The following is a 25,535-nucleotide window of genomic DNA, read 5'->3' as shown; positions in this document are numbered from 1 at the left end:
CGTTTTTAATTAAAATGCAATTTTTCAACAGGCCAAAGTCGAGCTGGCGAACAACTGGGCAGACAAGTATGTAGGTACAAAAACCGATTTTTTCTAAAATATTTGCACAGTTTTCTCCGTTTGGTTAGTAAAACAAAAGGCTCTTGCATACTGAATGCAAAAGGCCAGAGCAATATATTAAAATATAATATTTTTCAAGGAGAGGTAAACAAAATCACAAGAAATTCACATATTTTGTTTTGCATTTAGATTGAGGCTACACCACACACGTCAATCATGCTGGAAGCAGTGTACATATAAAACCAACACCGAAATGCCTTTCAATTAGAAGTGCTTCCAGCAATACGAAGGGTCTTTTAGTGCGGATTTGTTGTGCGTGGACGAGGAGAAAACAGTTGGTGCCTCCGAAGCATAATCAACGTCATCATCGCCAGGCAGCCAGCGCAACTTTGTCGTACTCCCTGTTATTTATGCAGTTTCCTCCGATGCACAAACAAAAATGTTTTACTTTATCTTTGACTAATCATTTATATCAAAAGTGAAATAACCATATGTACCAAAAACTCCGCATGCACGCTGATATTAATACTGGATAATTATTAAAGAACTAAGAGTCTGAGAACCACTTCTAGCTAATCCATATTTCTCTCTGTGCACAACGCTCTCTATGTTGCTTTTTCACCAGATGATGTGAGTGCGGATGAGGATGAGCATAGTGGAGATGATGATGATGACAACAAGTGCACAACCCTTTGGCCCCCGGCGTTGACTCCACTTTCCTGGCGTCTGATGTCTCCGGCTTTGGATTTGCCCTGTGCCCGTGGGGGATATACACATATACGTGCCTGCCGATGAGGGGCATGCCACATTTACGCGCTGCACTTGCCACGCGCGTACCAAAATAAACACGAATTTCATGTAGTACCGCTGCCAAAGTCTGTGGCCCGCGAGGGTTGACAAAACAAGTCCGCAAGTGCAGCAATTTAGGCGGAAAAGCAGCACAGAGGGGAGTGGTTGGTACAGCCAGGAGCGTAAATTGGAATTCCTCTTCAACTACTCAAAGAAAATATGTAACTGGCTACCTGACTGACTGGTCTTGATACGGGTTTAGGGAGTGTTGGGGATATGCAATCAAGTTATGTAAGAGCTAAGCCTCGCCTTTTCCTACCTTAGATTTAAATTCGATCATCTATGAAATATTAATAGAATGTTGATTATATCTGACAAGCCTAAAAACTCTTGATGATTTGAAAAAATCCTTTGCAATTATCTTGACACAGATACTCCCATCAATAATGCTTCAACTTAACTCCGTAATGACTTATAAGACTGAAACTGGAAATCAATTAATCTCATCCACTCCCGGCCAACAAACTAATCAAAATTCATAGGAAAAGCAATTATGAAGCTATTCAATGCTTAAACCAGAACCACCAACCCACCAACACATGGCAGCCGTAATTAATATAACATCTTCGAAATTCGCATCATGAGCCCAAAGAGCAGTTGAGGGTCAACTGGCGAGGTGCAACATTAGCACAGGATCCGCCTGCAAGGAGCCAACGACAAATTAACAATAACTAATTGGAAGCTAATGGCCCATTCAGGCATTTACATCCCAGCCATATTGGCAGCAGCAACAATGGGCGCCCAGTCGTGCCAAGAGACACTCTGGTCGAGCACCCAGTAGACGCTCCTCGATGCCGGAAAATCCAAGCATCCTTAAGCTATGAAATCCCCCACATTTCGGCATAATTAGCACACAGCCTGCAGCTCAAATATGCAAACATGGCTCACACAGTGAGGACATGGCCAGCAATATATGGTGTCCGTAAGGGCGGATGAGGTCAACTTGGCAAAACGCAACTGGGAATACTCTTTAAGCGGACATTTCTGTAATAGTTTTATTCAAAGTACTTAACAAGGAATTAACTTAATGTAGGATTTATTTGAAAATGCACTATAAAGACAAGAACCATTCATTTATAAAATATTTTATTAAGAAATGGTCAAATAAAACCAGTAAACATAGTTTATTGTAAAATATTTTTAACAAACAACTCGTCGAGAATAATAAAAACTTCTGTATATTTTAATCTTTCAAAGAATTCATAATAAGTTTAAGAGTATACTAGTATGTTATTTTCCAGATTATTAAATCTTAGTTACTAGCCCTGTGAAAGTCAACACAAAATCTGTTAAGCCCAATGTTATACATTATACAGTAAAATAACAACTATATATAGCTTAGACACAGCTTAGTGAATGAATGTGAAAATGAATACACATCAACAAAAAAAGAGCAAAATATCGCCGAAAAGACAGCTTTGCTGCTATCTTAATAACTCGAAAAGTAACTTGACTTCTCGAGCACATAAAAAAATATCCTGCTCACACTGGCGCAGTGGCTTTTTCCCATCTTCATATTGACACATGTGCGTACGTGGTGTCTGGTAGATATGCATAAAAGATATAGCAAACAGCTTGGCAGTTAGGCAGCAGGCAGGCATCGTGCAAATGTGCGAACTCATTAGAGAACTCCGGACGGAATGAGCCACTGCCAAAAGGAGGCAATTAGAAAATGATTTAGCGCAATTTTCGGTGTGATTAAAAACGGCGTCATCTGACAATTTAAGATGCTGTACGTGTGCAATTTGGTATGCCAGAAATTGCAAATAAAAGTTTATGGTGAAAATCCTGTAAAATGTTAGGCCTGCTAATTAAAACGAATAAGTCTGCCGTTGTTGCCTACTTCTGCGCTTCTCCAGATGAATTGCCATCGTCTTTGTCTTTGGATTCCGTTTAGCATCTTCATCTTGGCTCGCTACTCAACTCTATTACCATTACCATTACCATCTCTCGAGCAGGAAAATAACTCAAGTGGCTCGCTTGAGTGGCGAGATAGTTTGCATGCCTTTAGTTACCAGTTACCAGTTACCAGCAACCAGTAACCAGCACAGCCTTTTCCCTGTACCACGTTAACGTTCCTGGGAGCGTGATATAGCCGTCATTTTGAACAGTCCTTGGATGTGGGTGTAGGGTGTTTTGAGCTGGGAGTTGGGAGTGACAGCCGTCCCTTCGCATCTGTCTGCATCAGTCGGCTAATGGCCGCTTTGCGGCTCAAGTGGCAGGCGCATCGTGCCGCCCGGGAAGTCATGAAGTATTTAAGCCAAGCTGCAAGTTTGTGCAAACTGAAAGCCCCAGCTCGGGTGTAGCTTTGTCATTTGCTTAAAGACACCGCCTTGTTGAAATCGGATTGGTTCAGTGGTTGGGGGATTATATAAACTATCAGTTTGACTATGACGACACAAGATATTTTATCCTAATCTTGTTTGACGTACATTTTGAAGTAATCAAGTCATTATTGGCCGTATTTATTAAATTCATTTAAAATAAACTTTAAATTATAATGTTTAATTTTTATATTTTGAATTTTCTTAATACATATTCACCTACTAAAAATGATCTTTATCATAAAATTGTTAAGAAAGTTTTTAAGAAGTTAAAGTCTTAAAGTACATCGCCGCTCGTTAAGAAATTTTAAATAGATGGCTCTACTAAAATTATCCATCATCATTTCATGGTAAAGCGTGTCAGAGTATCTTGTAATTTGTGAGCAGAGTAACTGGTACGTTGAAGTCGCGGCACTTTCGTTTTATTCTTCATTTATTATTAAGAGACTTTTAATATTAAACACTTCTGGTGCGAACAGAATGGTTGGCTCCTCCTTTGCCAAAGAACAACAAAATTGTGACTTAAAGCTAAGCTGAACATCCAATTAAAATGCTCATTGAAACAGGCTAACTGCATTCCATGCACTCAATCTATTTATTCAACTTTTCAAAATTGCTGATTGTGCCGAAAAATGCAAATTCGCAATCATATCATCCTTCTATCCCCCAAACTTTTTCACCACTTTATCCCCTCAAAAAAATTGCCAAAATATTCGGGTCAAAGCGCCAGGCCAACATTTTCGTGACCATCCCCCACCACCCTCAACTCGCTGGTCCACCTATCGCTTTTCATTGTTAATAAATTTCGGTCTTAATTCATTCATGGAAATTTCGGATCCCCCGTTTCGTGTAGAGCAACCCGCACTCAATTTGTTGGCAAAAACCCCCCGCATTGAAATCAATTTCGGCTCGCAACTTTCCGAGCCCCAAAGCTGTCAAACAGGGGGAAATGTTTGGAAAATGGAGGGGTGCCTCCAGGCAGCACTAAATCAATCACTTAACTATTTCCCTGCACTTTTCGGTGCAATTTATTTACCCGTTCACAGTAAAGAAAACAAGGAATAAACCGAACGGAATAAACAAAACAATTGGCCATGTACAATCCAAATAAAAAATCTGAGAACAAAAAGAGAAGCCCGGAATCATATAACATTTTTATAGAAAAACCCTACTTCAACCTTTATATATGTACTCGTTTTTTGTTCTTGGCTTTGATAGAACATACGCGAAAGCTGTGTTCCACCGCATGTTGCTTCTATGTATCGCCAGAATTTTATTTGCTACTTTTTGTTCATTGTTATTGCTGAAAAATATATTTCATTCACGTAGGTTGTTGTGTGATTCTAGCCCAGCTCTGAACAAAAATCCTCGAAAGGCTTTTGTTTGGCATATATTTTTGGTTAGCAATAATGGAGAGAAATTGTTTACAACATGGATTAGCCGAGTTTGATGATGCCCTTTGTCAACTCAACGATGACACCGAATGGCTTATGAATTTACATAAATGTCACATAGATGGCCTTTATTCACATCGAATTAGTCCATTGATGTGCAATTTTTTGTTATGAATGGTTTTTAAAGTTTTTTTTTATAAAATTTTGGCACTTTTAATGGTTTTTCCATATTTTTCCCTGGGTTAGTGTATTTCTCACATATTTTCTAAAGTGTTGTATGCAAATTTTAGAATATGTTTAAAATTCTATTCTGGTTTATCGTTTTTTTTTTTTGTTATTTATGTACTGATAGTTGTTCGCGCATTTTATGCTTTGTAATATTTCTGAAAACTGCATTTCTCATATAAATTCCATATTGAGTAGCACAAAAAGTTGAGTGGAAAAGAGGGGGCATCTAGTTCGTTCCATGCCAATGCATTTTTGATTTTCAATTGCCGGTTTATCTACACAGTTCACAGCGAAAACCACGCGACTGAGCATATTATTTTGCATGGCATGGCAAATGCATTTCAGCATTTCAAACGACTGCTATTCCTGCGTTCATTTATTAAAAATCTTTGGAAATCATTACGTTTCAGCTGCGGTGTAGGGCTGCCAACTCCCAGCTCCCAGCTAAAAATGGCAGCAAATTTATGCATCTTGTCTACAGGGCGAGTCGAACTGAACTGAATCATCAGATATAATCAGCATATTTCCAACGAAATTTGAATACTCTTGTGACGACAATTTCCCGCTCATTGTCGTCCTCCATAATATGTTAATATGGGTGCCAGGTACATTTCTGTGTTATCATTCATCGCTTACTTTATTTTTTAAGCAGTTGTCTATGTAAATATATAATAAAATTTATAAAATGTTAATTTATCATAAGGCATATATTTGAAATGTGGCAAGGAGATCTTAAGATTAAAAGATGATCTTATAGCATTTATAAGTTGAAATTTTATTTAAAGTGCTAGTCATTTTTATCATAAATATTTTCATCAAAATATTTCCTCTATAGTAAATTAACAATGAACATTTTAAGTCTCTCTGAATAGGCAACTTGAGAACATCAAAAATGTAATCATTACATTAGTTTGCATTAACTGATTTAATCGCAACACTTTAATTTCCCATTAACTAAGCTCTGCCAGCAACTCCCCAAGAAATTTCGGTACTTGCCGTCCCCCGAGGACAAAACAAAAAAATGTTTGTTTACCTTTTTGATGGCGTCGGTGGTGACGGCGACAAAAATCAAATCAAAACAAAACACGCCACGCCGGCTCTCAGTTCAAACACCCCGCAGCCAGGGCGCAGAGGTCTCAAGATGTTGTTGATGAGGAGACCTTAGCATAAAGTTGCCAGCCAGCCTCCTCTTCGGGCTCTCGATGTTATGCTAAATTTAAAATATGTTGCTGTTGAGATTAGAACACGGCGGAGGGAGGCTGAATTCACTTAGAAAAAAAGAGTCAACACCAAAGTCTTCTAAAATATGTTGAAATATTCTTAAATATAAATTTAAAATAGTAATTTCAACAATAAATTTATTCATTTAAGGTTACTATTAAGTAACTAATCTAAGATTTTACAATTACTACGGTACTCTTTTGTAAAATAGATAGAAAACAAAAAAATACCAAGAATTCTATAATGAAGTTCGTCCATGAATTATCTTTAAAATACTTAGTTGTTATAACTGTCTAAAGGAGTATATAATCTTTTGGGTTTTATATTCTTTATTTTTATACGATAATGCATATTTTTCAAAAATTAAATGAATATTTTCTTCTTTCTAGTATTAATTGATGAAGAAGAATTGTTTTTTTTAGAAGTTTTAAGATTAATATAAAAAGTGTGTGCCAAATACTTCCAGTGCATTTGCCTTTAGCTACATCTTTGCATTTACGTTCCCCTTGCGACATGTTCCTTGCATTTTGACGCTGGTTGGGTGAGACATCTACTAGCTAACATCTGGCGTGGCATATCACACACGCGTGCGCGCTTTAATTAGCTCCTAGGAGAGGGGGAATATCGGGGGATATAGCCCCTCGAAGGGAGCAAATATCGGGGGATATAGCAGAATTGCTCGCAATGCTTGCACATGTCAACGTGCTCAGTGTGTTTGTTTAGGGTGTCCCCCCAAAGTATCTTCGGGTGTCCCATCGAATAATGTTTTAGGGAACTCGTGTTTATGTTTAGCCACCGTACATTTGAATTGCCAAAATGCTACACACAGAACAACAACTTGTAAGCCCGGAGTGCGCATAACTTATTAAAATATAATTTATATTAAATGTATAAATAATTTAATTCTATAAATAAATGTCTTTTATAATAATAATTCCTAAATCATTATTAATCAAGGAGTTGAAGGATGCTGTTTTAAGAATGGTCAATAAGGTTAAAATATACCCAAAAGTCCTTAGAGAAGTCTTCGCAATGGTCTGAAGATCCGTAGGATTTGTTATAAAAATAAAAATAAGGCGTCACTGAGAAAACTTGCATAACAATAAAATATTACTGATTTAAGCAGTCAATAATATATTAACCCCTAGTGAATTTTTGAAATATAAAATCATGTTAAAAGTGCTCTCTGTTCACTGTTTATCAGGTTTGTCCTGGAATGCAAATGTGGACAATTGCAAATCAGCCCCGACTCCAATTGTCGGAATGCCAAGTTCAAAATTACCAAAATATTCGGACTGGCATCATCCCCAGTACTCCTCTGCTCTCCAATGTTTGAGATATGTGTGTAAATTACATTTTTGAGCGCGGTGGGAAATGCAAGTTGCTAAACGTTCGATATCAATGCAGATTCGTTCGAACCGCAAACAGACACATGGACAGCCATTCAGAATGCAACTGGCCAGCGTACGCAACGCACAAGCTGAGTAGAAGCAATAATAGCATTACACAGAAAATAATTACACTACTAATTCGATTGATCCAAAATTTTACACTACATATTCAACACATTGAAAAATTAAAATTGATAAGAATTGTATAGGTGAATATACAAATATAGAATATATATATCTTTTACAAGATAAATTCATTTATCTGCACTCTAGAGACGTAAGACAAGTAGCAGATTATACAAATTTCTTTCTGTGAGCTTTCTCTTCTCTTGGTAAATGCATTTCGCTTGGTTTTGTGGTTCGGTAAGTGGCTCCCATATTGCAAAATACTTATCCCAAAACCAAATGCATCATCAGCAAACTTTGAGGCACTTTGGTACACAAAACCGATTCAGAATTGGGGGAAAGGTTTTGAAAACGAAGGTAGGGGCAATGAGTTATTAGCCAAAGAGATGGACATTAAGCAGCTGACAGGGTTAGCCATCAATCACCTGCACATGGAGTTGACTAGAAGCCCAATATTAATTCAAGTTCCTCCATTAAATTCATCAGAGTAGCCCTCTGCCTGTGTCTGCAAAACCAAAAACACATTCTCACGTACAAATGCACTTCCTGTGATCATTTTATTGTTTGGCCTTTGGCTGCCAGACACAAAAATCCCCAGCAAACTCGAAGAAAAAATAAACGGAAACTGAATCCGAGTCACAAAGTCCCTGCGACTGTTGCAGTTTTGGCCCAGAATCGGCTGCGGCGGTTAAATTGTCCGTGAAGGATTTATTTCTTGGAAATTATGATTTATAAGGTCAGTAGCCAGTTGCACTCGCAGCTTCCATTCGAAGCCACAGACGCAAGGAAGAACCCCACAAAAAATCATTGCCAGACCTCAACCACACTCCGATGCACTACTTTCCTTTATTATTTCTGTCCATTGACCCCGTTTTGCAATACCTTAATCTGCACCTTTTGAGAGAAAGAAAATACGAAATTAAAACTGAATTATTCCAAGCTTTTAACTGCAGGTGAGGTATATTTTCACAAAACGCAGTAGTCAGCACAAAATATACTGCTTCGTGTAAATTTAACGGATTTTGCTATAAATGGATTTTGCTTAGAAATTATTAACTCACAAATTTTCAAATTGTGAGCTTACGAGGCTTTAATATTTTGAAACAGTCATTCTCGTTGTGAAAAGGTAATTGAAGAGTAAATGTAATTAATTACTATTAATCAAATTGCAACTTCTTTTTATTACTAAGATATATAAAAATTATTTTTCAGCTCAAGAACAGACATCTATCGGAAATGGGAAGAACTACTGAAAACTCAACAGAAACTTACAAGGACTTACAAAAGCTTTTACAGGAAACTTTGGATATAGCTTGTTGGCTTTTGATTTATGCTTTAATTTAAAAGTTCAAAGGGTTTCTGAATAGTAAAAGGACCTATATACATGTTTTTTTTTGTATTTTTACAAAGCTTAATATAGCTAACAATGTCAAGTAAAAGGAGTATGTCCTAGCTAAGAGTTTTTAAAAGTCCAAAATATCCAACTGAAATTACTCATAAAAATCTGTGCTTAAAGCCCATGCCTAGGTAAATGAAAAAGGTAGAAAGTTGCGATTAAGCAGATACCATTTTTTAAAACAATATACTTGTTGCGGATTTGACAAGGCTGCACACTTGCGCGGCAACGGTCCAATTTGAATAGCCAGTTTATTTGAAATTCGAAATAAGTCTGGCAATACTGAAGTTGTTCAACACTACCTACCTATGTTAAGGTGGCCAGTGCTTGAAAGTTTAGATTTGAAATAGGCGCTATTTAAAATTGACGAGCGCCAAACCACAATTGTACGAAAAAATAAGTTTACATTTACGTTTGTGAACTGTAATTGGTATTTGAATAAAGATTTCAGCTTTCTTTATGCTTCAACCGAGAGCTGGAAGTAAGTGAGAGCCGTCTGGCTTGTACTCGAATACAAAGTATATACCAAAAATATATATATTTTTGGCTACAGTATTTTTTATAAGTAATTGTAGAAACGACAATTTTTTGGTATAAATTTAATTTTCACCCAGTAACATTTATTTTGCAACATACATATATTGAAAACATTTGGTGATAATTTATCTTCATTTAAACATGTATATATTTTTTTTTATATATTTCTAAAGTCTAATTTGATTAATGCGGTAACTCGGCACATAACTGGAGCTTTATGGGTGAGTTTTATAAAACGGATGCTCCAATCCGCAGTATTTGACTTTTTCTCGAAAATGTTCATCTCCACTTGTCTGGCTATTGATCTTCATGATCATAACAGCGAACTATCGGTCACAAGCTCAGCCACCGGTTTTAGCCTTTCGCCCATCTTAAGAGAAAGCTGACCTAATTATACGGTTCAAAAAGTAAGGACTCTTCAAATTTCAATTTCAATTATCGAAACCTTTTACGGTTTTCAAATTTCAAATTTTTCAAATTTTTCGATTATCTTCAGTTTGGGAACAAGAAAAGCACATGCCAAATCCGGTGAATATGGTGGCTGAGGCATTATTTGGTGTTTTTTTGGCCAAAAATCCAAATCCTTTGATCCATATTTTCGATAGCAAAAATCGCCGAGCTCGCAAAACAACTTGTAACTTTACGCCTCTCACAACCAAACAAAAGAGGATGTTCCATTGAAACTTGGTACAGATGTTAGGGAAGAGTGTACCAATATAACAAAACAAAAAAATCGATAATCGAAAAATTTGAAATTCGCGAAATTTGAAGAGTCACCTTACTTTTTGAACACACCTCGTATTCTACAGGACAAGCGCGGCCAAAGCCAGCAATTGATCGTTTTGATAGTGGGCGAAAACAGGGATGTCTTGGTTTATTTTGTTCCACAACTGCTTCAATGTCCATACGATTGATATGCAACACAGGGAACTCTCGCCAACTTCTGTGCCCCTCAACATATCTGACGTATACGAAAGACAACAGTGGAGTTTGATCGATAAGAGATTGATCATCTTGAAGCGGATTGCTGGGTTGAACCTTTAAAGACGTTCCACAAAAAGCGGAGAAACAAATACTGCGTGTAATTTATTTATTATTATTTTAGGAATTGGCAGTTATGTTAGGGCAATCCCTGCATATTGTCTTAAACGACTGTTGTCTTCCTAGCTCATAGCTATCTGCATGCTGGGATGAAAACAATCGTCTTCTCAAAGGATGTAGTTGGGGAGCAGTTTTAATGTCACAATAAGTACTAAATACTAAGACTGATGAGATAGAAATCCTCGAAGAACTTAAAATAAGCTGTGATTCAACATCTACACTAACTTTAAAATCCAGGTACACTAGTCGATTGCGAAACAACAAAATGCAATACTGAATGGAGTTTCCAATATTTTGCTGGTGACTTCGTAATGACGCAGGATGTGGCGAATATTTTGGAGCTGACTTTGTAAAGCAGTGGGAACGGGCATTTGTTGGAATTCCACCAATAGAGGAGATTAACATCGGACTTAAGCACGACCTTTGTACTCAGATATAAATGGATATTCGTATGTGGGTGGTGCTTAAGCCCGATCTTAAAGGAAGGAAAACAAATGCCTGTTCCCACTGCCTTACAAAGTCAGCTCAAAAATATTCGCCACTCTTGCGAGAATTGCGTTGTCGCGAAATACATTGATCCAGGCTAGAAGCCTGCTCATATCCCGTATGTCACGGTTTTGTGAGCGTTTCTTATATGGTATTAAGTACACAATAAATGATTTTGTAAAAATAGTTTCAAAATTTCCGAATTGATGAGTCGATTAACATAATAATGGCAAATACATATATACTTGTAACATTCCTGTGTTTACCCATGCTTGGAATGGGGAATTTTTCAAACAGGATAAAAACCAAACAAGAGCCGGTATTATCAATTTTAACATGAGTCAGCCATCGGCAAACTTTTTATGATGACTTCTATGACTAAGGGCGACAAAATTTCTATAACAATTAAATTTACGCCTGCATTAAAATCAGGTAAGATGACCTCTGAACTCACGTTATACTCGACAACTGTTTAAAGAAGCACGCCTTGTTTGTTCAAAATGTGTTAACTACTTTTCAATTTTTACCTGATAAACTGCCGAACAGGTAAAAACTGTTGACAAAAACTGCCTATAACTTGGTAAGGACTGAGAGCCTGCAGTCAGTGTTAATAAGTCTGCCGAAGGGAACTATACTTTATCGCGTTGAGAGCCAAAAGTGTGAAGTTCAATCTATTGAATATACATATATAATATTTTTAAAGTGTCTGCTCATTAAGATTCATATAGTTCGTTCTTGACATGGAATCTAAAAGAGCCCATCGAAGGTGCAAAGTTAAGCCCGTAGAAGTGGAAAATGATGCAAAACGACCAAAAAATAATAGAGTCGCCCAAGAAGATGAACTGACTGACAACTTCGGTGCTGATTCTCAACTAAAACTAAACGAAAATGTTTCTTTATTAACAACTAAATCAATATTTCCAATAAAAACGTATCGAATAAAGAACGAGAAGGAAACCGAAAGTGATGTGGACCTTACGCAGTTTTTTCAGCAGTGTGAAAACGATATAACAGAAATACTAACTCACTGGATAGGAGATTTTAAGTCCATTAAGTTTAATCTAAAAATTTTCGGATTGTATGTAAAAACAACCGAAAAGGAAGAAAAATACAAAATAAATAAGCATTTTGTGGCACCATATATATCAATATATGATGTGGAATCCATCGCAAAGCAACTAAATCAAGCGCTTGAAACATTAATACCATTATGTGGTGCTTTTCAAGATGAAGATCCAGACTGGACGTTGGAGAATTATCAATATTTAGAGATGACAGTTGTCAAATTGGAACACACTTCATATACAGTTGGGCTTGTGCCCACACCGCGGAGTTTACAAACCAGATGTACACTGATAAATGTGAAAAATAATGATGATTTCTGTTTTAAGTGGAGCATTTTAGCGTACATTGCCTATAGAAAAATTAAAAACTGCACTTTTGAAAACCATTTGGCAAAACAAAATGCTATCGCCAAGTTAGAATCTCATGATCATTACCAAGTCTCAGACATTTCAGAGGACATTATTGAATACGATATGTTTATACTTAATTTTACGGGGATAAAGTTTCCCATAACCAGAGAATGTATTTCGCTCTTTGAGTCAAACAATAAATATATTAGCATAAATATATTTGAAGTAGATGATGATGATACTAGTTTGGTTGTACAAACTATAAAATCGAAGGAGATTCGGAGCCATAGTATAGACTTATTGGCACTACGTAATGAGGAAAAACACTTGGTGCATTACGCCTACATGGCATGCAAGATGAAACCTAATGAGAACAATATTATTCGTGATGCTAAGAAATGTAAAAAAGATGTTATAAATCCAGAGGAAATATCTAAAATGAAGTTCACATCATTTTCGAAAAAAATATCGCCACCTGTTGTAATTTTTGCGAGCATAAAGAAAATGGCAAATCAAAAAGATGAAGAACCCCAAGCGTGTGCAGCTTTATTCTATATTGTTCATCAGTATAATCCTGATCTTAATGAAATTTGTTTTTTTGAAGGTAAAAGCAAACATATTGCTAAATTTCTTTAATGTATTATAAAACATTGTTTTTATTTCCAGGAGTGGACTGTATTAAAAGGTTTGGCTTACAGTTAAAAACGAAAACTTCCGAACTTTTCCACAAAGCTTGGACCCCTAAGAACCCGATCGACGCTTTAACTGAATGTGAGCGGAATTATCAAATGAATGGATCGTGTTGTGCTTGCGAAGAAAAAATGACTACGAATGAGAGAAAAAAACTTTTTAACACTTTCACTGGAAAGTATGTTGGTCCTATTCATAAGGCATGTAAGATAACGTATTCGTTAGCTGAACCATTTTTTCCAGTTATTTTCGATGAAATTGTCTAGATCTGATATACATTTGCTAATAACTGAATCCGGAACTGATTTGAAGCCCATCCCTAGCAATAAGGATTTTTATGGTGCCTTGTCTCAAGAAATAAGACTTCCTTACCGAATGAAGTTTGAGTTAAGATTTATAGACTCAAATAATCTTCTGGACTTTAGTATAAATAAACTGGCTGCAAGTATGGATACGAGACTTTTCAAAAATCTTCTAACATATTTTCAAGGCGAAGAGCAGTCGATTTCAAACCTCACATTTCCGCATGGTTATTTAGACAACTTTTCTAAATTAAAAGAAGAGAATTTGCCAGATGTAAACGAATTTGAAAACTCATTAAACGAAGAAATATGTGCTGACGAAGTTTATAATTATGCACAAGATGTTTGGAAAAGGTTTCATTGCAAAAGTTTAGGCGCATATTTGAAAACATATATATGAAGATAAATATTTGTATTTTAGCTGATGTTTTTGAACAATTTAGATGTGTTTGCTTAAGACTGTACAAGTTAGACCCAATTAATTATTTCGACTTGCCCACAATGGCTTGGGACGCAATGCTAAAACTTACTAAGGTTGAATTGGACCTCATTGAAGATCCATACAAAAACGAGTTTTTCCAAAGTGCTCTTCGTGGAAGTTTAGTTCAATTCAGTCCAAATCTTTCAATAGCTAATAATAAATACTTGGAAAATTTTGATCCCAACAAACCTGAAAACTTTTTGTCCTTTTTCGAGGCTGAAGGCTTGTTCGATTGGGCAATGTATCAGCCATTGCCACTATCCGACTTCGAGTTTTTAGATAGCACTCAAATAGCGCGGCTTGATATTCGAAACATTTCCCCAGACAGAAAGTTAGGATATATGCTTGAAGTAGATCTGAAATATCCCACAAATCTTCAGAGTAGACATAAATACCTGCCATTCTGCCCTGAAAGGAAAAATTCAAAAATAATTCTTGACTTGACAGACAAGTCTAACTATGTTATTCATTTAAAACACCTTCAACAGTGCCTGGATCATGGCTTTAGTTTTAACAAAAGTCCACAGAGTCCTATCTTTTTATCAATCCCGCTGGTTGAAGCCTTATATTGAGTTCAATTTAAATGGTAAGAAGCTAGCCCAAAGTGAGTTTGAAAGCCATTTCTTCAAGTCAATGAATAAAGTGGTCTATGAAAGACTAATGAGATCCGTGGAAAATAAATATAATGTTGTCTTTGCCAGGCACTACTCGGCGGGTTTTAAACAACGAATCGCTAGGGACAACTTTCACAGCGTACAGATCTTCGGCAAAAATTTGGTAGCAATTCAGTCCGTCAATGAAATTAGTTATAGCAAATCTATATTTATGGGAGCCTGTCTTTCTGAATTGTCCAAATGGTTAATGTATGAGCACTATTACAAATTTCTATCAGTGAAATGTCCAGCTCTTAAACTGTTGTATATTGATACAAGCATGTTTGTGATATCTTCAGAAAAATGACATTTACAGAATAATTAAAGAAAATCCCAATTGCTTTGATACCTCCAATTATAATCCTAAAAATATTTTTAGTATAGTACCATCTGATAATGTTAATCTCGGATTGTTAAAAGATAAAAATGCTGGTAGAATAATGACATTATTTATAGGATTAAAGGAAAGAAAATACTCAGTCTTAGTTGAGTAATTATAAACATTACGTTTTTAATAATATATAGTATGTTATAAAAGCAATAATATACAAGTATGAAAATGTGTAATCATTTATTTAAGTGATAATGTGTTTTTTGATATTATATATTTAAGACCAGAAGATCCGCCATATGCGAGTGCCGAAATACCTCTCAGAAAGGCATGATGGTGACGTCACTGTGCTTGTGGAGACTTATGGACGCCACAGTTTTCCGTGGTTTGTGGCCGAATGAAAATGTTTGCCTACTCCTAATTCCCGAAACTCTAGCGTTATGGTTTTATGTGTTTTATGAGTGACAGAGTAGGCGTGGCCAGATGTTGATAAAATAATACACTTTGGTAGCATCATTGGCAACAACATGTTTAATCTTAACTTTCTATCATACGGAAAGGTGGACGGACATGGCTTTATCGTCCCTGATCAAGAATATACATACTATAAAGCGTCGGATACGTTTCCTTTTATCTATTACAAACTCTTACTCTAAGAGTAACGGATAAAATTATATCTTTTATACTTATCGTTAGAAATTTGGCTGATCCTCATTCATTACTATAGGGGAGCTCCATGATTGAATGGCGTGCTGAACGGTGACTGCCGAGACACGCTCAAAGGAGACTGCAGTTTAAGTCTGGATTTCGGTTTAATCACAGGACTAGAACCTAAGCACTCTTTTCGACCTCACTCGTTATCGTTTACTGTCTCGACAATGTAATCTCATGCCTGAGGTCCCTTAACCGTTTACATTTCCATTGTGTCTTTTGCCATACTAGCACCTAATACTTAAAATCACTAAGCATGCAAACGACATATAGAAAAACTTAAAATGAAGGACAAGGTCGAAAAGAATGTCAAAGTTGCGTTGATATTGCGCTTACCTTCGCTGCTAAATATTTAAATAATTAATAAAATGAAAAGAAAACAAGAAGAAAAGCTATAGTCGATTACCGCGTCTATACCATACTCGTTAGTGTTTCACAGTTTTAAAGTATTAATTTTGCTAGTGGAAATGGACAAAGCGCCACCTTTTGTCAAAAATTGTCCGATTGTAAAATTGTCCGATTGTAAAAATCTTTGGTAAATCGATAAATAGACATTCATTATAATAATATGGACGCCACAGTTTTTCGCGACTTGTGGGCGTTAGAGGGGGCGTGGCCAGATGAAAACTCACGTCAAGCTGCAGTGGGCCCTCCAAAACACGTATGCTGAAGGACAACTTTCTAGCTCTTATAGTTCGCATCTTTGGTTTCTCGGGTGTTGTGGGCGTGCCTAGATGAAAGAAAAAACCATTCGCATTCGGGGCATCATAAAATCCGAGATATCAGCTTTTCTTCAAAATGGGAAAACCGTCTTTCGGGCTTAGTGGGCGTGACAGTGGGTGGCCGAATGATGGTAATAATACATACATACATATTAATTAATACATTAATCTTAACTTTATATCAGCCTTGATGATATATATACTGTTTATAAATACTTTATAGGCTCGGAAACGCTTCTTTTTACCTTATATATATATATATCGTTTTACTCTGCGAGTAACGGGTATAAATATTTTCAAATATTGTCAAAACTTCCCCTAATATTTTAATTGGTGATTTAATTTTAATGTATACATTAGTTTTGTTTCTAGGCAAATTTTTTTTACGAATCGTAGTAAGGTGAATAAGGATGCATAAACTAATGTTTGTTTAAATGCCAGTCATATGAATATGAGTGATGTTGATCTTAAAACTTGCTTTGACGGTCAAAAACAGGTCTTGTACAAGGCTGGCAAGGTTTTTGGTTGGACACTGCTAATAATGTTTTTATTTAAAATCAGAGAATCCTTGTTTTTAAACAATAATTTTATTTGGTTTGTATGTAAGAGATCATACCGTTTTTGACGATAGAAACTAGGTCAATGTCTTGCCAACAAAACCATGCATAAAATACTGCAAATGCCGTTTTGTGCTGCTCTTGTATTTGTTTCCAAATTAACAATGTAAATTGTCAGAGTATCGAATATCTAATAGTTCAATAAAATATGTTTATCTAATTATTCCTAGCCGTACCCCTCTGATTTCTAAATGTCTAAGATCCAGACATGGTTTTTCTTCACTAGCCACTTTATGTTTATTAGCAACAAGTTAGATGAACTAAAAACATTCGAAAATGTTTGATAAAGGGAATTTCCCCGTATCAAAGAGGTTTCCCCTTACAGAGGGGAAAATTTCTCATGGCTCTTTACCGCTCCACAAACCCAACAAATGCCATGCGCCCGCTCCCTAAAGTTTTCAGAGCTCTCTCAATTAGTTCAGCTCACGCCCGTTTGACGCTGTTGTCGCCGAGCAAGGGTAATCGGCTAAAACCGAGCGAAAATGGCCGAGAAGAACGAATGGCATCCTGTGGCCTGGGCCTCTTTTTGGCTGGCTGAATTGGCGAATTTCCATGTCAGTTCACGTTCGATATTTGTGTTGTTTGGTAGCGGTAATCGGGCGACCGTCCAAGCGCTTTAAAAACGAACCGAGCGCGTCGCGTTTCCCAAAAATCGTTCTCGAGAATACCACCCAGCATATGTATATGTGTGAGTGTGAGCGATTTGGCTAAGATGTGTGGCTGTGTGAGTGTTGAAGTTGTTGCATTGACAAGGCGCGACCAAAAACAACGCCCAAAAAAGTAGGCAACGGATATAGCAACTTCTGACCTAGCCGAGAATAAATATACAGCGGAGATAAAAGCCAGTAAGGAACGCCGGAAATCGCAAGGAGCCAACAAATTGAAGTCAGTGTAACAGTGTGCGTGAGCCCGTGCTCGAGCGTGTGTGCGTGTGTGTGAGGCGCCAACTTGCCCCGGCAGAAAAATAGAAATAAATATTCTGCCAAATGGCAGCCCAACGGCACAAAAAGTGAAAAGCCTAGCCCGGCGAAAGAAATTTTTGAAGAAAAATTAAATTTTTCCGCAGAGCCAAAAGAAGCCTTGGTGCGAAATTCCAGTGAAGTGTGACGAGATAGAAAAACCATTCCCGAAGAAAGTAAATTTTGCAAATCAAAGTCAAGCACTTTTGGACCCGGTCTGGACTATTAAACGGTAATTGAGTCTTAAATCAAGCCATAATTAAACCAAATATACCGCCTTCCCCTTCCTTTGGTCAATTCGCCACGCGAGATTAAACTTGAAATGGGCTTTCAGACCCGATGAAAGTTTGCCATCTACAAAACAAAACAACGAAAAAAACCGAAAATCAAACTTCACGCTGATCCAATCCATCATATGATGCCTCTCGAAAAAAAATGGAGAATAACACGGACCATGAGGGCTTTTAGCACTGATTGATTAGTTGTCGACTTGCGGGCACGCACAAGTCAAGTGTTTTGGCCAGGAATATTGTGCTCGATTGGCGCATTTCTTTATTCGAATGCCCTTGTTCTCTGTCAGACCAGACAAACGCCCTCACACTCTCGAGGACATTCAACATTTGACATGAACAGCGTAATTAGTCCATAAATCGGATTGTGATCCGCGACCTGGCAATGAACTCTGTCAGTCATTAGAGTTCAATTGTTTTGTGCTCGATGCTCTGTGTATTTGCATTTCTGGGGGCATTTGTTGCCCTTGTTGAGTTCGGTTTTTGAACATCATACCCGTATTCCGTTGCATGTTGGAATGTAATTGCTTATTCATAATCCATTTAACTTTGCACTCAGTGAGTTTGTGAACCTGTGGAAAATAAAACTCAATGGGATCTTCACATAAGCTTGGGAAATAGTTAGTTTGCTAAAATCATTTAAATAAAAGTACTACAGGCCATTAATAATTTTATATTTATTTGGCTCTTTGACATTGCTGTTTAGAATAAAATATTGTTCTGCATTATTAATGGAAAATAGGATTGCATTTTTATAAATTGATATCAATTATAGCATCGCATAGTTTAGAACTTTAATCTTTAATAAAAAGTTTTTAAGCTATTTTTATAGAAATTACTAAGGCAAACACATTTTTTGTAATTATAGGTACACGTTTTCTATGACTTGCTTTCGTTGTATATCGCGTTTACTCATTTATTTTATTTTTTCATATTTAAGTTAGGCCAATGATATTGTTTTTATTTTTATGTTTATCAAATAAATATATTTATTATTGTCTTCTTCCTTAATTATCATTCGTAGTATTAATAAATTTCAAACATGGTATAACAGGCAGGAGTTTGATTGAATTAATTTTTAATTAAAAGTAATAAAATTCTCAATGAGTGTTCTTCCTAAAATATTTATAAATAAAAACATTTTGAAGAGTTAGGAAATATGTAAATATAGTCTATCCTCTGTAATTAAGCTTTCATTTGATTCGGCATTATTCAAATGTTCTGCCATTTTTCCACCCTAAATTCATTAAGTTGCCGAACAAAAATAAATATCATGCTGGTTTTCCCAAAAGGAAATTAGCTTTTCTCGACGCCTGTACAAACACCGAGCCCCCGCACTCGACTTTTAATTAAATATTAATTTTGATGAGAAAATAATACGCGCACATTAGCGCAGTGACCACCGCCGGGGGCGATGACCAATGTAATTATTTGCCTGGACCGGAAGTGCTCACTTCATGCATAGCTTTGCCTAATGCCGAAGCTATATCGGATGGGCCCTGGTCGTGTTGCTTAGTCGCTGTGATTAATAATGCTTAATTGCAAGTATTTGCGCCCTGAGGAAAGAACTTAACTCGACTCAGCTTCGAGCTAAGGAGAGGTCCTTCCCCTTTTTGATTGATTACCACATTTTGTCGCACTAATACCGAGTTGCCTTGGATAAGTTTGGCGTATCCTTGAGTCTGAACTCCGAGGATTACCAGGGGGCTTAGCAGGGCGGCCACGAGATTGAGGCGGCCACGTTGCGGCACTTGAAAGCTAATCAACAATTAATGAGCAATTAATATGCAAAATTTGGCACAGGGAGTGGAGATGGCAATGACGATGGCAATGGGCTGGTTATGTGCAATCGGGCATCGTTTAAATGCATAAATTAATAAACGCTCACTCGGCGCGGTTTCCAGCTGGTGCAGCCGCTCATTAAGCACTCGCACAACATTTGGGTATATGAAATTGGCATGAATCAATTGATGAAATCCAAATTAAAAACGAGAATAACCCAAAAAATATTGCATTCGCGTAATTATTATGCAGGCTGGGCTTTTGAGCATGAAATTTAAATGTTTTATGCTCCTGCGGCAGGCAAAATGCAAATAAAACTTTAATCATTTGCAAACATTATCAAATATTCTGCGCCAACGAAAGATGCAATTTATTTTCGGTGGGAGCCTGAAATATGGATAAAGTTTATTAAACGGCAACTCTAGCAGAATGATTAATTAATTCCATGCACATCGGGTTGAATTTGATATGTGTAAGGCAAACAAAGAAGTAATTGAATGTGTCATTAAAAGTGTAGCGTGCGATTAAAAATGTAGCAAAGGCGTAAAAAATATATTGTTTTCATAAAATAGCAATTAATTTTTAATGCCGAACAAAACACATTAAACAACGAAAAGCCGCAGCGGGTAAACACAATATTTGTTTTAAACAATATTTACCTGGGCCAGCGGGGAAATAATAAAGTGAGCATTTCGGGAGCATTTGGCTACAAATATTTTCAGTTTCTAGCAAATGCGTGGTAAACTGCGCCGATAAGAAGCAACATTATTTCTAAGCCAAAATGTGTGCCTGGCAATTGCAGTAATAATATGTCACGAATCCGTGCAGCTAAACATAAAATAATGGGAGCCATAAATCATGGACATTGGCCTTGTCAAATGGCCAGAGTTTGATATATTTGCGGCTGGCGAATGCCAAAACTACACGCAATCCGAATGCCAAGTAAGGCCGCAATTGAAGTTATTTGAATAATAGTCGGTCCAAAGTAAACTAAAGCAGACCCAAGAGGCATTAATTCAAATCCAGAATTTGGTGGAAGCCCTGAAACTTGGAGGGTTCCTTATTTGCTAAACTTAGATAGTTTCTAATAGTTTTGTACTTGAAAAATGAATTTTATAAACTTGAATTCCGATTAAGTTCTTAAATGTGTTTTTTCCTATTTGCTGAACAAATATATACAAAAATTTTGTATATTTGTGTTTTATTTCAATGGCAGCATGAACCCCTTTTAAGACTAAATATTTTTAAATATTCTAAAAAAGTTGAAACTCTTTGAATTTATTTTTTTTTAATTAAAAATTTACAACCACAGGCAGAATTGTTTTATTATGTTTCTTAATTCGGTGGCAAAAATGTAAAACTCTGTGTATACATTTTTCTTCAGCCTGGGGTATTTAGAAAATTATTCATCATGATGAGAAGCCTCGAATTTGTTTTCTATTATTCAAGCTATTTTGGCTTAACATCTCCCCCTGTTAATACCAAACTTCTGCCTGTCTGGGCTTAACAAAAATATTTTATAATTAGGCTAATTTAAAATTCTTTTTCGCCCCAAGCTCATTTGCCACACATTGCGTGCTAAGGGGAACGTATTTTCGCCGCATTGTTTTCCTCGAATATTTAAAACTCAAGGGCTACTGTTCCTCCCCCACACAACGCGAGCATAATTAAATCAAACGGAGGCACACGTTGTCTAGTAATAACAGGAATAAATCACAAAACGAGGGGCTTTCTTTCCCCAAAATGTAAAGTTTTTGATGGAATCGACTCTCGTTCATTATATTGTTTTGTTTTGTTTGGGCTTTTCTTTTATTTCCCTGATGAGGGCAATTAGCAAAGTTTTTCCAGCAATGTCAAACAAAGTGAAGCATACTTTTGCGCGGCTCTGTTGTCGCATGCATAGTTTTTTCCGTAGGAGGAACAGTAGCTGGAGGATCTGCCATGTAATTGAATATTAATCATACGCCACCCACGCGCTTAACTCACGCAAGGGGTTGGGGCATTTGCATGGCGGGCTGGACAGGTGAACGAGAGATCCTGCCGTGAATCGAATGCATCCACTGAAAATAAAATAATACAAGAAAAAAAAAACAACGATGTTTGCCAGCAACATTTATTTATGCAACAACAAAGGCAACAAGGACTCGCCGTGTCCATATCCGGATCGCAAGAGAGTCCACCTACGAGAACTTCTGCCGGGCACCTGGCATTGCATGCAGGGCCATAAATAAATTTGCTCATATTTCAGCACATGAACAATAATTAAATTCGTTTATATGGCACATGGGAGCGGCTAACCGTTCGCTCTACCCCCTTCGTACACCCCCAATATTTTTTAACCTGCCTTGGCCATCATCTTTGTAGTTTTTGCGCTGACTGCTGACATCCATAATGGAATGAATGCTGATGTTGCAGCCCCAATTAATTGTTTTTACCGCCCACGCTGCATTGAATTTATTCTGCAGTTATTACACCCAGCGATTGGCAGACTAGCAAAAAGCACATATGGGGACAAATAAATCCCAAGTTTATGAGGGACACACACCAGCTGTAATGAAACCGAATTTCCCCGCGTTTTTTTCCAGATTGATAAAATCGAAAATTAATTAAGGATTTATTTTGGACTCTTTCTGGTGGTTCCTTTTAATGGCCTTCCTGTTCGTTTGATGGCTTTGAATATTTAATGTTTTTGCCTCGAATTGAATTAAACAAATGGATTACCACAGAGTTATGAGTTCTCCATACATAGATCGGCTTCATGGCTTGGCTCGATGGCGGAACATTTTATTCCTTGAGTATCGGACGCTTAAGATTCACGAATTGGAAAAATTTTAAGATCTTAATGTTTCCATTTAATAATTTGCCGCGCTTCAAAAGGTTTTACTTTCAATTATCATTAAAAATTCCACATTAAAACTGGGCAATTTAAATCATTGTTGCAAATTGTAGCTTTTCCATTTCCCATTTATGACCCCGCAGCATTCTTTTGACCTTTTTATTTCTGCATTTCGTAGAGCAAGGCGAATATAAATCGTATTGCGGCTGCAATTAAATGAGCAATTCTGTTTCACCCGGCATTGCAGAAAATGAAACTCAACCCAAGTGCGTGAGATAAATGTATCTGTGGTGGCTTTTTCAATTATAATTATAAAAACACATCGATAGAGGAATATTTAAAAAAGCACAGCAGAAGGTCTGACAAATATTGATTTAAATATGAGAGGCGAATTAAATTTGCATACATTAAGAATGTGCCACATGAGCCGCCGGTGTTGATAAGTTTTAAATTTCTGACAAGTTGTCGAGGGACGAATCATCGCCCAAGGCGCTCGTTAAGCTGGGAAAGTCAAGTACTTCAGTCAAATCCGCCGAAGGGCCATAAAATATCAATGCCTGCGTTCTGCCAGCTCCAATTTAAGCCATTGCGTGTCGGAGCCTTCAAGGCTTTCCAAGACTTATACTGGAAAAATGCGTGGAACACGCAAGAAATGTATAATTGTTGGATAAGAAGTCAGTTTAATTTTAATTTTTATTTAATTAAAAATTTGTTCCTATTTTAAATGATTAAAACGACAATTAAAAAAGTTGGAACTTATTTCAGCACATCATTATTTAGTAACCATTTTGTTAAGTGTGCTTGTAAGACATTCCTTGGGAAATATAACCCTTTTTCCTCTCACAATTGCTGAGTCACACCTTTGTGAAACGCTTTCCGGAAGAGGCTTTTTGTTTTAGACATGCCAGTAACCTCTTTCTCCATGATTTGCTGGCAATTTTTGAGTTCAGCTTCCATGGAATTAACTGCGCAGCGAAACATTTTTCGAAAAGCATTTTGCCTTGGGCACCCCTTTGCCCATTTATTTCCGCTTTCCGTCTCATAAATGTTTTAACAGAGTGCCATTTTGAGACGAAGTGTCACTTGTCTAAAGACAACAGCCTCACGCTCGTGTGCCTTCTTTTTTGCGAATGAAAATCCCCCTCATCACCCGAGGAAAATTCGTTTTTTCCCCACTGGCTTCTACTTAGAGAATTTTAATTTTGAAATGCCTGCCAGCAGGGCGAGGGGAACTTTTGGTATTTTCGTTGAGGTTTTAAGTGACACGACGACGAGTTAATATCATAAAAATATGAAAATTGCGTCAAAAACACGCGAAAGTCTTTGGCTAAATGGTGGGAGGAAAGGAAGGCCCCCAAATGATGTTCTACACATATGTTAGAATGTTTACAGACAGATTCCAACTCACTTAGCCAAACTTTTTGATGTGCTCGGTGGGTGGGACGACATTCTCGAGTAATTACATGAAATTGCACAACAATTTGGTTTACATTCCTTGCTCTTGAGAAATCAATTCCCCTCAACCGCAAGATATAAATTAACCCACAAAATCCCAGATAAATATCTATTAGCTAAGCCGAAGAAGGCAGTGAAATCTGCTTGTGCCACCCTGTGTAAGACATAAACCTCACCCATGACTTTCATTAGAGCCGGAATTGTTTTTCGTACTTGCCTTGGCTTATTTATGGCGTTGGCGGAGGAGGAGCCGTTTCCTTTTGTTTCACTTGCCGGGCGATAATAAAAACGATGACGAGTATGATATGCATGTGTGGCAGCCCGGTTGGGCAATGAAACAGTCCAAGATAAATGGCCCAGAACTCGCCTGCACAGAGAAAAAAACTATAAACAATTTGCAAAATTAACACTTTTAAAGAAATTTTTTTTTAAATATTTTCAAATGTACACAAAAATAAAAAATATCGAAAGAACCAATCCATTTATCCAATCCATTTCCATGAACAGAAACCACTTTCACTGATGTTAGCCTGATATCATAAACTGAACTCAAATTTTGTGCCTTTAGAACTTTTCTTAATAAACCTATGTTTTTTTGAGGTGTGTGCTAACTGAAATGGAATCGCAGGCAGACCAATATCAAATCAGCCTGTGAAACCGGGTACAATGGCGGCGCACTTGATTTATGTTTTTTATGTTGCCCTGCCAATATTAAGGGGCAGGATCCGGGTCCACTCTCCTCTTGTCCCGAACTTGTTTATTACAAGACAATGGCGTTGACAACGCAAAGAAGCAAAACAGAGGGCACAAGAAATATGGTGGCCGTGGCAAAAGCGTTGCGACTGGCAATTAATATTCCATTCGCTCACTCTGTCAATAGTTAACTACTTATTTTCGTGGCACACAGTCCTGCATTTAATCATTCATTCATTTCGCTTTCCGCATTCAAGTGGCATTCAGATCGCGATGGAGGAACCTTGAATTGGGATCCATTATGAGTCTGGTTCGCAGGGCTTGATTAATTGAAAATAAACCCGGTCCTAGACACTCAGTTTCGGCAACAATGCCACTGCCAGCGTCATCATTATCATCATCAGCTGAATGGAAAAAAATTGAAAAACAAAAACAGAAGAGCGACGAGTAAAACGGGGAAAAATCAGAAAAAATCAAAAGAGTAC

At 37.0% G+C, this 25,535-nt stretch overlaps 2 protein-coding genes across 2 annotated transcripts in view; both read left to right on the top strand.

The window, feature by feature from the left end:
- The first annotated feature begins 11,586 nt into the window (after window positions 1-11,586).
- On the top strand, window positions 11,587-13,779 carry LOC121530397. Its single transcript, XM_041819431.1, has 2 exons — window positions 11,587-13,132; window positions 13,195-13,779. The coding sequence occupies exons 1-2, from the start codon at window positions 11,854-11,856 to the stop codon at window positions 13,482-13,484; spliced, it is 1,569 nt and encodes a 522-aa protein (XP_041675365.1). The 5' UTR covers window positions 11,587-11,853; the 3' UTR covers window positions 13,485-13,779.
- A 3,839-nt stretch (window positions 13,780-17,618) lies between these two features.
- Window positions 17,619-25,535, top strand: part of LOC108115109 (neuroligin-3) — a 73,018-nt gene continuing 65,101 nt past the window's right edge. Inside the window, 1 exon segment of the mRNA XM_017226359.2 lies at window positions 17,619-18,226. The gene's annotated coding sequence lies outside the window, so the exon portion shown is untranslated.

Source organism: Drosophila eugracilis, unplaced genomic scaffold (assembly GCF_018153835.1).
Source record: "Drosophila eugracilis isolate 14026-0451.02 unplaced genomic scaffold, ASM1815383v1 contig_722, whole genome shotgun sequence".
Taxonomy (NCBI): domain Eukaryota; kingdom Metazoa; phylum Arthropoda; class Insecta; order Diptera; family Drosophilidae; genus Drosophila; species Drosophila eugracilis.
This window is presented reverse-complemented; position numbering and strand designations above follow the sequence as displayed.

Bases quoted from the DNA above. Each gene is read 5' to 3' on its own strand.
- LOC121530397 (XM_041819431.1), top strand. From the start codon at position 11,854: ATGGAATCTAAAAGAGCCCATCGAAGGTGCAAAGTTAAGCCCGTAGAA. The intron at 13,133-13,194 runs GTAAAAGCAAAC...TTTTATTTCCAG, and splicing joins TGAAATTTGTTTTTTTGAAG to GAGTGGACTGTATTAAAAGG.